The sequence below is a fragment of the Astatotilapia calliptera genome, chromosome 17 (assembly GCF_900246225.1).
Source record: "Astatotilapia calliptera chromosome 17, fAstCal1.2, whole genome shotgun sequence".
NCBI classification, from domain to species: Eukaryota; Metazoa; Chordata; class Actinopteri; order Cichliformes; family Cichlidae; genus Astatotilapia; species Astatotilapia calliptera.
Window position 1 is genome coordinate 30,539,791 of NC_039318.1, and position 14,103 is coordinate 30,553,893.

A 14,103-nucleotide genomic window follows, 5' to 3' on the forward strand; every position below is an offset into this window, starting at 1 on the left:
ATGGAGAAAGAAGCATTAGAAAGGACGTCATCTGAAATGCTTTTCTGGGGGAGTACTTACAAGTAACAAAGCCAGTAGAAGTAAAAGCAAGTAAATGTATGTATATCTTTATGTATAAAGTTAATACTTTGACCTGGTCTGAGTTAAGTTCTCAACATGAAGTGAAACAATCAAACAAACCAACTCATTTTGTTTTCCTGACGTTCCTAAATTTATTTCAGTTTAATATTTTATTTTTGTGCCTTGGATCAAAACTGTACAAGTTGCCTTAGTTTTCATTATGCATAAAATCTGTGATATACAGTACTGTGCAAAAGTTTTAGGCAGGTGTGGGTGTGGGTGGGAGGGGGGATGCTGTAAACAAAGAATGCTTTCAGAAATATAAATGATTGTTTTTTGACCCCAAGTGTATTCTGCAGCAGGACAATGACCCCAAACATACAGCCAAAGTCACTAAGAACTATCTTCAGAAAAATACAAATTACTGGAAGTGATGGTATGGCCCCACACAGAGCCCTGTTCTCAAAATCATCGAGTGTGTCTGAGATTAAATGATGAGACAGAAGGATGTGAGGTAGCCTGCATCCACAGAAGATCTGTGGTTAGCTCTCCAAGATGTTTGGAATAATCTACCAGCCGGGTTCCTTCAAAAACTGTGTGCAAGTGTGCCTAGAAGAATTGATGCTGTTTTGAAGGCAAAGGGTGGTCAGACCAAATATTGATTTGATTTAGATTTCACTTTTGTTCATTCACTGCATTTTGTTAATTGATGATGAAAATAAATGATAAACACTTCCATTTTTTAAAGCATTCTTTGTTTACAGCATTTTCTGACCTGCCTAAAACTTTTGCACAGTACTGTATGTGTGCATTTACCTCTGTTTATCTGCATGAGCTTTTCTCTGCAATGCAAATAGTGCAAAATAGTAGCAAATGATTTTCCGGCAAGGTCAAGCAAACACTGTTTTTATATAATAGTATGTAATCAAACTCAGTAATACTTCTGGCTGCAGCCTTGTTAAAAAGGGTTCACGACAGTGCCACGCGTTTGATTTGTTACACCATGGCCTTCCTGACACAACCCCAAAGGGATTTGTGCCTCTTCCTGGGAGTGAACCAAGGCTCTTTCCTTTATAAGGCAAATGTGCAAATCACTACATGAAAAATCAGTCTTGCTGTGTTAAAGTGGCTTGGAGCTACATCTGGGCAATATCATGTTAAAAATTTGAGGTGTTCAGAAATCCTGATGGCATGAGAAACTGAGAAAGTAAGAAAGTGGATGACTTTGACTTGTGTGGATAGTGTTATGGGCTTTTTTCTAGGTGAAAAAAGATGAGCAATAAGCATACTGCTGTTTACTGTATTCCTGCATCCTGAGGTGACCTCTTCTCAAAATACAAATGCAGTAACATAATGAATGTGAGAGTGAATGAATAGTAGTATTGTAAAGCGCTTTGAGGGGTTCCGAAAAGCGCTATATAAATGCAATCCATTATTATTATTATTATAATTTTATTCAATTGCCACCATAAACCATACGTCATCTCTGCAAGAATGTATAAAAGAAAACATTGTGGCTTTTTGTTTCTGCCACAATGCCAAGTGATGATAGTATAAGATACTGCTTAGACTAGGCAACCATGTTTAACCATGTATAACAAATTATTCAGTTAACATGGCACTCCAGCTGCCATAATCAATCATGTGTGAGGCAGACAGATTACATATGACAAATCACATCAGGTAGACGTGATTTGTCATATGCTATTGCAAAGGCCAAAACACGGCGAAAAAAACTTTAAATACTGTCCTATAAAACTTTGGAATGAATTACCTTTCAAAATAAAAAAACAAACTTTTTAAGTTGAGATTCTTAATAGAATGAGGTGTATATATGGCTGTGACTTAGGAGGTAGAGCGGGGAATCAACTAATCAGCAGGTCTGTCTTGATCTTGGTTCCTCTAGCTTGCATGTCAAAGTATCCTAGGCAAGATACTACACGACAAGTTCGCCCTGATGCATCCATTGGGGTGGGATTCTATCAGCATTAAGTTAAAAGTGCTTTGGTATTAAACAAAAACACTTTAAGGAATGGGTCACTGGGACTTGCATTAAGAAAGTGAATTGAGTGCTCAAATCAGTCGAAAAACACTACGTAAGTACCAGTCCATTTACTTCTTTCATTTTCATCTCAGCTTTCATGGCTGTGTTTTTGTTTCAAATTGATAACATAGCATATACCCATTGAAAGGTCACAAGGTATGAAAGATATGAATTCAAGATATACCTGTGTAGATCCAACAGGACAAGAGTCCTCTTCATCACCTTTTTAGCTAGATTAAAGCCTTAAAAAAAAGCCCATGCCACTCTGATGCGAATGGAATCATCACCTTCATGAGTGGATGTGTACAGAACCCATGAGAACAAATGAGAGAAAAAAAGAGTTTGTCCTCTGGCCATTAAAAAAAACTTGATTTTTAGTGTTAACATGGACATCTGCTGAAATTCTGTTAAGGCTGTACTCAAATTGAATGAAGAGGTTGCTAAACGGTTGGCTTTTTGCTGAAGTTGAAGTGCACTGGTTTTCTACATTGATTCTGTGGTTCTACAGCAACAGCAACAACCAGACTGGTTTTCAGTTGGTCAGAAAGCAGCCCATTCTCTCTCTCATTTTGTCATGTAGCTGCTCAAAAGGCAAATGGATATGGATCCATAAGGAGCAACAAGAAAGAAAATCCATGCTCCATCATCACCTCTAGCTTATTCTCCTCCATGCCCATGATGTGCAATTAACACAGGCAAGACACACGCAGGCCTTCAGTTTTTCCCACATTTCTCCTTAAGGGTTATCAGTGTAATGGTGACCCTAACCACACTAATAATGAAACTGTTTTTAATCAGAAAACACAAATGTATCCAGACACACTCATAAAAATACACACACACAAAAAAGTAGCCAGAAGAAGCTTCATTTCTTCAAGGCATCTGACCAGATGTGAACAACCCCAGCAGATCCACTTACTACAAACAACCACCCAGCAAATGAAACTCATTAGTTTTTTAAAAATCAAACTCAAGTACTTAAAGTGGGAAAACAGACTGACAGAAAAAGTGATCAACTTTCTTTTTTCCGGGGATGGCGGTCCATTACACCACCACTAGCAGCCTGAACCACTGATACCAAGGATGGTATCAGTGGCTCTGATAAGCCAGGATGGAACCCTGCTTTCATCTTGTTTACACAAAATTCTGACCCTATCATTCATACGTCACAGCAGAAAGTCGAGACTCACCAGATCAGTCAACATTTTTCAGTCTTGATGAGCCCATGTGAAATCTGGACTCAGTTTCCTGATTTAGTTGGAAGAGCAGGACACAGTGTGGTCTTCTGTTGCTGTAGCACATCTGCTTCAAGGTTCGATGTGTTGTGTGTTCAGAGATGCTCTTCTGCATACCTTAACTGTAACTAGTGGTTATTTGAGTTATTGTTGCATACCTATTCTCCAATACTCAGACAACCAAGCTACATTCAAAGTCCCTTAAATCACCGTTCTTCACCATTTTAATGCTGTTTTTCAACATCAGCAGGTCATCTTAACTGTGTCTACATGCCGAAATGCATTCAGTTGCTGCCATTTGATTGGCTGCTTAGATATTTGCACTAACCAGACAGTTAAACAGATGAATCAAATGATGTGGCTGGTAAGCGTGTAGGTGTTTAATTCCCATCTTCGCATAACCCAGACACTGGCAAATTGATTGATTCCACCTATTAATTTTTTTATTTTCTGTAATCATGTCATGCCTCAATTCAAGCATTCAAGTGCACTCTTTCTATATTACTCCTTCACATTTTCTTTTTTTTTCTTCCTTTTCAAAATACTGGAGGGTAGAGGTGTGTCTGGAGTAAATTATTAGTTATTTAAAGTCTGTTTTTAGTTTAAGTATTCCCCTATTTCATCAGTAAATTATACATTTGTAGCGTTCTCACTTTTATGGATGCAGCATGTGACCTTAAAAGGATAACACAGCTGTAAATTAATTGCATTATAATTTATTGTAATTGCCACTGTTACCCATAACTTTCTGTAGTGCCATCTACAAAGTGTCAGAGGCTAATGAAAGAATTTAATAGCTCTAATACAAGCTTGTATTCCCATATCATTTCAGCTCCATCTTATCTAAAAAAATTTTATTCCGTCTCAATGTCTGGTCAGGATCACTTACAGCTCATTCTGTCTGGGCCAACTTTTACTAAGCGAGAAGGATTCGGTGATTCATCTGGGGATAAAGTTTGCGACCTTGTAGTTATGGGAGGATTTCTCTACCCTCCAGGCCAACAATAACTGAGAAACTCACTTGAGCGCAAATCTGCCGCTGCTGTATGAAACAGCAATCATTGCCTGCCTGTGAATTTATTTCTGACACTTTTAGCAAGGGCAGACACCGACAGAGCAGGAAGCATCAAACACTGATACATATTTTGGGCACATTCCTATACAGACATATTCAAGCAATTTTAATCGTTCCTCTAAATCAGAAAAGCATTCTTGTAAACCTCACAATGCAACCAGTCTCACTCTGCCTCTTGCTTTCACAGACATTATGTATTCCACACAATGCTGGACGAAGGAACACAGGAAATGAAAAGGCTGACAGAGAAGCAGGTACAGGCGCATCAGGGAGAGGAATGGAGATTAATAGTAGAATATTCAAATGAGGTGTCTGATGCTACTTTGAAATGAGCAAATGTGTTTTTGGGGTTTTTTTATCCACTTAAAATTTGTCAACACTTGAGGAAGTCATGCAAAGAGAAAGAGAGAGGGGAAATTACTGAGCAGTACAAAGTGATACAAGGCTATTCGCAAAAAAGCAAAATGTAAAAAGATTACATGTTTTGAGAAAACACAAACTGAATCTAATGTTAGGTGTGAGAGGTAATGTGACATGTTCTTTGATAAGGACAAATTAGACGTTTCGTTTAGCATTGTTAAAATATGAATTTGTTGAGTCAAGTTGGGTAAAAAATACTGTAATGTTTCTACAATTTATTAAAAATGTGATACTGTCCAAATGTTTACACAAAAGGATTAACACACTATTCAAAACCTGATGTTGACTAGCTATAACGTATCAATAATACAATAATCTACCTTACATGGTAAACGAATCTCGTAGATACCTGATGTAAATGATGTGGTCTATCAGAAAGTTTACAAATTTGCTGATAAGCTTAGTGTTACACTGGGCTACAGCCCTAGACTAAGTTCATTTTAACTAAAATTTAAGGGTTACACCGGTGCCACACATCAGAAGGGTATTTCTACAACGTAAACTCAGGATAGCCAGGCCTTCTTTGCATTTTCTGGCTTGACAAAGTCTAAAACTGCAGCAGAAGCTTTGCTAATTCAGGTCTCCTGCTTCTGGAAATAAGCATAAAAGTGGACGTTTCATGCATCATTTAACTCTCTTTCTTCCACACAAAATGGGTCAATTGAGCATTGCCTACTCCAATCAGAGATATTGTCAAAGGAACAGGTTATTTAAAAAAAAACAAAAAAACTTATATAACAAATAAAATCATGATGCTGTCAGTTTTCGTGTGTTTTGTGTTTTATTCTGGTTTCTAGGATGTTCTGTTAAGTTGTTCCTTGACTTCCCCTTGTGACTTTTATGCCCTGTGTGCCCCTCTGTGTATCTGTGAGCCCTCGTCTCCCCTCCTTGGGTTTCATTCAATGTTTTCCCCAGCCCGTTTTGTCTGTGCTCTCTCTCTCTCTCTCCTCCTGTCTGAACCTCTGTGTACTTCCTGTTTTACTTTGACAGTCTCTCGTCAGTATGCGTCATGTTGTGTTCACTCCTGCCCTGTCTCGTTACGATTATCTGTGTCAGCTGTGTTCCCCGTGTGCTCCCACTTCCCTCGTTAACCCTCTGTGTATTTATGTGCGCGTCTCCCTCAGTTCTGTGTCGCGTTCTCCCTCATCCGTGTGTTTCTCCGTATAATTCTAATTTGGGGTGTCTTGGTTGCCAATTGGTCCCGTTCATGTCTTTGTCTCTTCTCTGTTTCCTTACCTCAGTGTCTCCCAGTTAAGTAAGTCTTGTCTTCATGTTTGTTTGCCCATCAGTCTCCAAGTTTAGTTGCCTGTTCTCTCAGTCATGTCTCCTCTCACCCCTTGCTCTTTTGCCCTCACTCTCTCCTCCCTCTGTTTCCTGTATATAGTCAGTCTGCATCTCAATGTGTGTATTTCTTGTACTTCCTGTTTTACTTTGACAGTCTCCTGTCCTGTATGCATTATATTTAGTTTTGTCCCGTCTCATCTGTTAGATTGTGTCCAGCTGTGTTCCCCAGGTTGCTGTTAGTTTAGTTTTCTAGTTCCTTCCAGTTTGTTTTTATTTATTTATTATTTATTTTTAATTTCATAATCCAGCAATAAAACTGTGCTGATTGTAGTTCCACCTGCAAGTCTGCATTTTGGGTCCTAATCTTTACCGCTTTAACCACCACATGACGGGTCTGTTCAGTTCTGACAGCATCATGAACGAAATGTGGAAATTGTGTTAGCTTTTCACTAGATCAAAGTGAAATTAATTGGAATGATTTTATATTGTCATTAATAAACAGCCTACAACTATAACTGGTCAGTTGTCTAATCTGTGCTTGTAACATTTATAAATTTTCTGCCACACCAGCTGAATGTATGCGTTCTTGAGAACCATTCAGTGGTTTTTGTAAGAATTTGTGATAGCATAGAGGTTCCAAATGATTTTAAACTGAAGCCCTGAAAATAACCTGCTCCCAAACAGGTTGTGTGTTCAGCATAAGTTACCATGGTGATCCAGCAAGGCACAAAGACAGCCCAAAGTGAGCCACCGGTGTGACACTGAAAACTCTGGCTTTAAGTTCAACATACCTCACTAATCAATTAATCCCACTTCATAATACAGCCCTCAGGGCTTTAGCCTAATGTCACATTAGGGCAGCTATGGATAAGCAACCACTTGTGTGCAGCATTGCTGTGGCAAGATTTGCATGGAAGTGAGACAATACACACGGAGGAACTGGAGACAATTAAACAGAAAATGTTTGGAAAATATGGAAATATGTATTTTGACATAAGTGGTTTAAACCTTTTACTGACTTAAAAGGTACCCCCCCACCCAAGAGTTAGAAAAGGAAAAGGTCATTCCACGAAACAGTGACATCAATAACATCTAATATGAGCCATGTAAGCATTAAAACGACAGGAACAAGGATTTTAACTCTCAAGAAATCTGTGCCGTGGAACAGATCGGACGAATGTACATAAATCCACAAGCACTTTGACCAGGAGACAGGAGTTCATGTTCCACTAAAGAGAGCCTGTTTTTAGATTCAATTCAGAAACTCTAGAAGAAAAAGGAAGTAATAAAGGAGCTGATTGATTTTACTTTGCTCAGAGATGTATTTTTTCTCTGTCCCAAATGCTTACCTATATCAAGAATAACAATGCAAATTAAATTTGTATTTATATTTATATAAATACATTTACATTTCTGAATTAATTTATATTTAATTTGAGTTCTTCACAAGGCAGATGTTAAAGGATAAGTCTTAAGATAAAAGTGAGTATCATTCATGATTTTAAAGAGGCTGAAATGTTTGCAAGTTGGTGATCTGAGTTCATAATATCCTATATCTCTCTTTATATATTCTAATTTCATTGTCAATACACTCATATCTGATATTAATTTAAATGATTTATACATGCAAGCTTTAAAACACAGGGAAGAAGATAGTGTGGTGTGATTTAAATGTGTATCTGAATATCCGAAGGGTACTTGTCATATTTGTGCAATATATATATATATATATATATATATATATATATATATATATATATTGCACAAATATGTGTATGTATATATATATATATATATATATATATATATATATATATATATATATATACATACACACACACACACACACACACACACACACACACACACACATATAAATTGCAGTAAGTATTACTGGAGGTTAGCATAATCTAAGGCATTTTGTTTGAATGGTCAGCATGTAATTTTTTTTTTACTAGGATAAGAATGCTTTTAAAAGGATATGCACCTGAAAAAGGTTACAATCGTTGAAAAAAAACAAAACCCAGCATTATATTGGATCCTATACATTTAAACCAAGTGGAAAACTTACCATTGAAGTTGACAGCGCGGATGTGGTTGAGTAGCTCTTTACCATCGATATTGTTGGCCATCCGTGGACAGAGGCCTGGGTATCCGTAGCAGAGCTCCCGGTGCATGCGGTGCAGAGCATGGGCCATGGCATACACTGCATCCATCACAAACTGAACCTTTCCCTCTTGTTCATAACTGGAGTCACGGCCAACTTTTTCTAAACCTGAACAAGAAGAAGAAAAGATGTGCTTAAAAGGGAGAGAAGGAATATTAGAAGTAAGATAAAGCACATTAACTCCCAGGGGACTCGTTTTAGGTAACAATCAAGGTATGGAAATCCATAGCAACATACATTCCACCTGCGTCTACCTCTCATAACAGATCAGCGGGGAGCTATAGGGAAAAACTTGTGTGCAATGATATAAAGTTACAGCATACAGAAGTAGATTTCTTTAGGCCATGTATCATCCATCACCCCACATGAACTGAAAAAAGGAATCATATGCTTCAGGTACGAGATGCTACGGTTGTGTGGTGAATGGCATTTGATGCTTTGGGTAAATGTGAAACTTATTCATGGCCTTAAATGACTTTATGATAATCATTCTGCAGTCTCGCCTTGAGTCTGTTCTAATAGGGAAGCCTGGCACCTGACCTGTATAGCCAGTCGTGTGCCTACTGTCGTCTTCACAGTGCCAGGCCATCACCATTTGTCACAGCTTTTGCTTCTGTTTGTGCTTTGTCTTCTGTATAGCCCATTTATGTCCTATTATATTCCATGTACACCATAAAAAAGCCAATAGTCAAGTGGTGACAGAAAAATAGAAATGTATAATGCAGGTGAAACAAGATCTACAATAATGGCACCAAAGCACGTAGAGGAAAGTGGGCAGCGGTTGGCTCCAGAAGGACTGAAGAAAGAGATGAAAGAAAGGCAACAGGTAAGAAATAAAACGAAAAAGAGAGTTTAGATGAAGAGAAACTTTAAAGGAATGAAGAGAGACCAAATGAGAGATGAAATCTTTGTGCAAGACAGGTTGACCAGTAGACAGGCAACGGGGCACTCAGCATGACAATGACAAATAACTCCTCTCAGTCCATTCTCGCCCTGGTAGCAAAGAAAGAACAACATGTTCCTTCTTTACATCTTCTGAACCACTGATAATGGCATTTCTGTGTATACAGGAAAGGCAAGAAAGTGTCTGGTGGGGACAAAATAGACTTTATCCTCTTTCCGACTAGTCACACAACCATGTGTTGAGCCTTGACATGTTTAATTTACTTATAAGTCTCTACTTTTGGCTTCACATACAGTTATTAGTCTTCAGTGTATACTACCATTTAGCTCTGCTTTCTGAGCTTATCTTACTGCTGCAGCCTTATTAGTTACTGCAGATTAATGTTTAGGTTCATAAGCTGCTGATGAATATTTGAATACTTACATCTGGTCTTTATGCTTGCATGCATGTACAAAATACATGCATGCATACAATCCCTGCCCTGACATAAATATGTGCCAATGCTCAAAAGCATGCAAATGGTCTCCCAACTGCATTTTCTTTGAGCGGATTTTATGTAATGACTCATTAGCATAATGAGCTAATGAAAAAAGAAGAGAGTGAAAACCTCCTTGATGCATTAAGATGAAAATCAGTAATTGAGTGTAACATTCATTTTCTCTGTTTTCATCAAAAAGTTCAAAGAGTGGAACCACATAACATCCTACGTTCATTATCTTCCTTTCTCACACGATATCTGACTTTATGTGATATATTCTTTGTTCTTGTTTCTCTATCCTTATCTCTCGCTTCGACCACATTCTCTCATATTCTCTCTTTCTGTCCTACCCCTCCGTTTGGTTACTAAATCTACTGCATCTATCTTGGCTATGTTCACTCTTTTTTTCCTTTTCTTTTTTTCTTTAAAAGCAGCAGTCACCTTCAGGCAACACAAACCGAATCAAAACCCATCTGGGCTGAGCTGAATTAACAAGACCAGAGGCACCCAGAATCAATATGAGCATCCATAAGGAATTAATGGGGTCCCCTGAATAAAATCCAATCCACAGTTATGGAAGGCTGTAGGGTGCTTTGTATGCATGTCCTTATTCGTGTGTTTGTTGGTGCCTGTGGTGATGGGTAAGAACCCCAGCAGGAAATTAGTTAGCATTTTCTCCGGGCCACTGTGGTCCAGCCATACAGCTGATCACAATGCTGGCCTAAGAGTTGAACTTTGATAGTAAACAGGAGCACTGTAATGTGTGCATATGTGTGGAGAGAGGAAAAAGACAGAGAACAAAGTACGCAGAAAGTACAAGTCTCTATCTTTCAACTGTAACGAAAATCTGGGGGGGTTCTGCAGCACCCTGTTTTCTGTTACCTGTTTGGACACTCTCCCTCATGCTGAGGCAACTATTCAGACCTGTGGGTATTTATTTCATGACCTGTACACTGCTGGGTGGAGGAGGGTGCTTTCGGCAATATTGATTTTGTGTGTATATACGATGATGATCCGTCCGGCTTGAAAAAAATGCACATGTGGACAACTACCTGCCTGAGGTGTCAGACTGAAACTGGGTGTAAAAACCCACTGAGTTATTTCCTAAAAAGTATGGGGAAAAAAGGAAAAAAAAAAACAACTTGTTGCTCAGAGCTGGCAGATATGCTGTTATGTGTATTACTGCCCTTAATTTGACATTTCATTAGAAAAGCAGCTGCACAAATCACATAACCTTTATTTATCCACAAAAGCATTCACCTTTTGGCCAACAACCTGCTCAACATTCATAAATACACACATTCACAGCTCAGTAGTCACTGAAAGAGAAGAGAGCTTTTCTCATTAGCATCTCAAATTCTGGCCACAAGCCCAGTTTTTGAATCTCACAGCCAGAGCTACAGTCCTGTGCAATAGTCCTGAGTCACCCCTCATTTCTTTATATTTTGCTTCTAAAGAGTCAGACGTTCTTGTAATTTTGAAGTGAACAATGTTTCTCCAGGCTTTCTGTCTGCCTTTCAACACTTTTCTTTGGACATTAGCTGTTTGTTTAGTCCAGTCCTTGTATTTTACCATTGTTAGAGGAATATATGTTTTTTGTTTCCTGAACCACTTAACAATGTTCTATGAGGACAAAAAGAATCCCAAACTTAAAAGATGAACCAGCGTTGTGTCTACACATCAGGCAATGAATGACGAACCAGTTTAAATCGTATACTTAGGCACAGCCTGTTGCAAAAAGTATCTACAGCGATCAAGAGTATCTGAAAGATCCAGTAACAATCTGGCACAGGACCTGAGAGATGCATCTGGCCCTCAGATCCATCTGCTGTTTACTGAAGCTTCATCAGGAATGGTTTCAGTCAAAGGGTGGCTGTCAAGAAGCCAAGTACCTAGTACCATCAGGTTTTGATCCACCATGCAATATCATCTTGATCTTAAACACACTGCCAGTCATGGACACGTACACAGAAAAACACACAATTGAACATTGCCAGTCATGGATTGGCCTCCCTAGAGTCTGGACATCAACATTATTAAAGCAATGTGGGATTATCTTGACGGAACGGAACAAAAAGGAGCCAACACCTGGAGAATGTCCTTAGGACTTTGAATGTCCTTCAGGAATCCTGGCGAATTATTTCTGAAGACTAAAGAAATGACAAGAAAGCTGACTTACTGAGTTCAAGCTGTGTTAACAAATAAACGTAGTCATACCAAATCTCAACTTTCAAGCTTGTTAGAATTGCATGCATGTTTGAACATGTTTCAATAAATCATTGCACCTATTTCCTATTTCCCAATTTCTTTTGCTGATTTCCCTTTCATTTTGTTTGCTAAAAGAATATTTACAAATCACATTTGATTGGTGTCAGGCTAGTATGCATCAAACTATACTACTAAAACCCAAAAGTTTCTTAGAGCTTTTAAAGTCTTGTCTTGCCCTGAGGTTACTCTGGTAACAGCCTCTGTAATGTGACTGATTCTCGTAAGCTCACTTGAATCCTGATGTGTGCAGCAGGGTGAGGTACACCACATTCAACTGACTGTGATGTCTGTGAAAACAAAACCCAAAAAGAAAAGTGCAGCAAGGTGAAACAAATGTATCTGTGTGGCTAAGTGATGTGATGGGAGTCCATTTATTGTTCTTGTAACCAAATTCAAGGAAATTAGAACAGAACAGAGTGAAAATTGATTCAACATTAAATAGAAACACTGTAAGTTAAAACCCGATTGTATTTTATCCACTTATATCCACCAGGTAAAAAGTACAAAAAAAGTATATCATTTAAATTACAGGCTGACATACAGTGTATGGCCCAGCTACACACAACACCTAGAGAAGCTGCTCAGGCATGGAAGCCCATGCTATGAGAAGTGTGTGGTGCATAGTTTGTGTGCTGATGTTAATGCCAGGAGAAGTCTGGAACTCTACAGTCAATCAGCAGTTCATATAATGGAGTCCATATAGTGTAAGTAAGCACTTATCGGGGCGGGGTTTTGCTGTTGTTGTTGTTGTTGTTGTTGTTTTTTGAATATTCACTCCCCATACTGCACATATTCAATTTTTTTAGGTTTATTTACTATTCCTAACATTTCCTCAGCCAGCAAGGAGTGCAGAAAGGTGAATATGTTCAGCCATAGTGCATCAAGATGACTTTAAGCAAAGGAAAGACAGACAGAAATGCCATGTTTTATTCATTCCATTAATCTCATTGGTGTAGTGAAAAGCTGAATCACTCATTAAGATGGTTGGCAAGCACATAAACAGCAACGTGTATACATGCACAGGAATGCAAAAAAGAAAGAATAGAGTCAAGCGCCTTTAGAACTGGTCAGCTGTGAGATACAGTTAAGAAACCTGTGTTTCTAAGAAGAGTGCATTTTGAAATATACCTAGACAGCCTCCCAAGTCAACAAAAGTACCTTGAGCTGTCTAACGTTCCACCATAATTACAGATCTAATTATGCTAATAGTCTACAAACAAAGCTAAACAAGACATTAATTAGTAAGCCCTTTCACAGCAACATACCTTTAAATAACACGTCTGGCAGTGGTGCACTGAAAGTACATCTTTTTAGCAACAGTTGTGCAGCTCTTAGAAAACAAACTGTGGTCAGTGACCATTCACAAGAAAGAAGAAAGACACCTGAAAAGGGCAAAGAGTCTTTTCAAGTGGTTTCACAATTTAGATAAAAATAGCGGCATGTTTTTTAGACGCTTTGGCCTTTAAAAAAAAATAAAAAATGAAATACAAGACTGCTAAATGCTGTCTTTTCTTCTCTCCAGATTTGTGCCTCATTGCATGTAACTTGTGTTTTATGTCTTTCTGAACATTAAAACATCTCCTTTTAATGCATCGCTACAAGTACGCATGCAGTTGTTGGCATTCAGCATTTGTGCAAATTCTCATTCAGAGAAAAAAAAAAGCACAACCAAGTAATGAAAGTATTGTACTTTGAGCCATAGATCAACATGCCATGTAATAATGAGAATTTCTCTCTGCTGTTCTTATGAGATGTGAAATGACACGATGCATCATTAATCAGTATATCGCAAGAAAATGCAATCGTGCCTTGAGACAGTTAAATGACTGTTGCTGTTATGAGTAGTGCTAACTGGGAAAACACTACCGTGTCTGTTTCCTGGGATTGCGTCAGGTGTTGAAACCGGAGCAACGGGTGTGTGTGTGTGTGTGTGTGCGTCTGAGTGTGTGCAAAGTACAATACAATACAGCTTTTATTGGATGTGTCTGCCCATTGTCTGCAGCCAGTAACAGTGTGTGATATGTATGAAATCCACCCATTTAGTCTCTGCACGTTATGTGAGCAGGTGCAAAATCAGAACTAGAGATTTAGCTGAGGCTTTAAGACCCAATTACGATATTCAATATTTAATGTAGTGCAGTCTTGTTTTTGTATCAGTGTGGAAAACA

At 38.4% G+C, this 14,103-nt stretch overlaps 1 protein-coding gene across 4 annotated transcripts in view; it reads right to left on the reverse strand.

Annotated features, from left to right (window-relative positions):
- Positions 1 to 14,103, reverse strand: part of grm8a (glutamate receptor, metabotropic 8a) — a 294,600-nt gene that overhangs the window by 49,530 nt on the left and 230,967 nt on the right. For all 4 annotated transcript variants that reach the window (XM_026146524.1, XM_026146523.1, XM_026146525.1 and 1 more), the window contains exon 7: positions 8,190 to 8,393. In XM_026146524.1, coding sequence (XP_026002309.1) covers positions 8,190 to 8,393 — 204 coding nt within the window. The remainder of the gene's footprint in view (positions 1 to 8,189; positions 8,394 to 14,103) is intronic.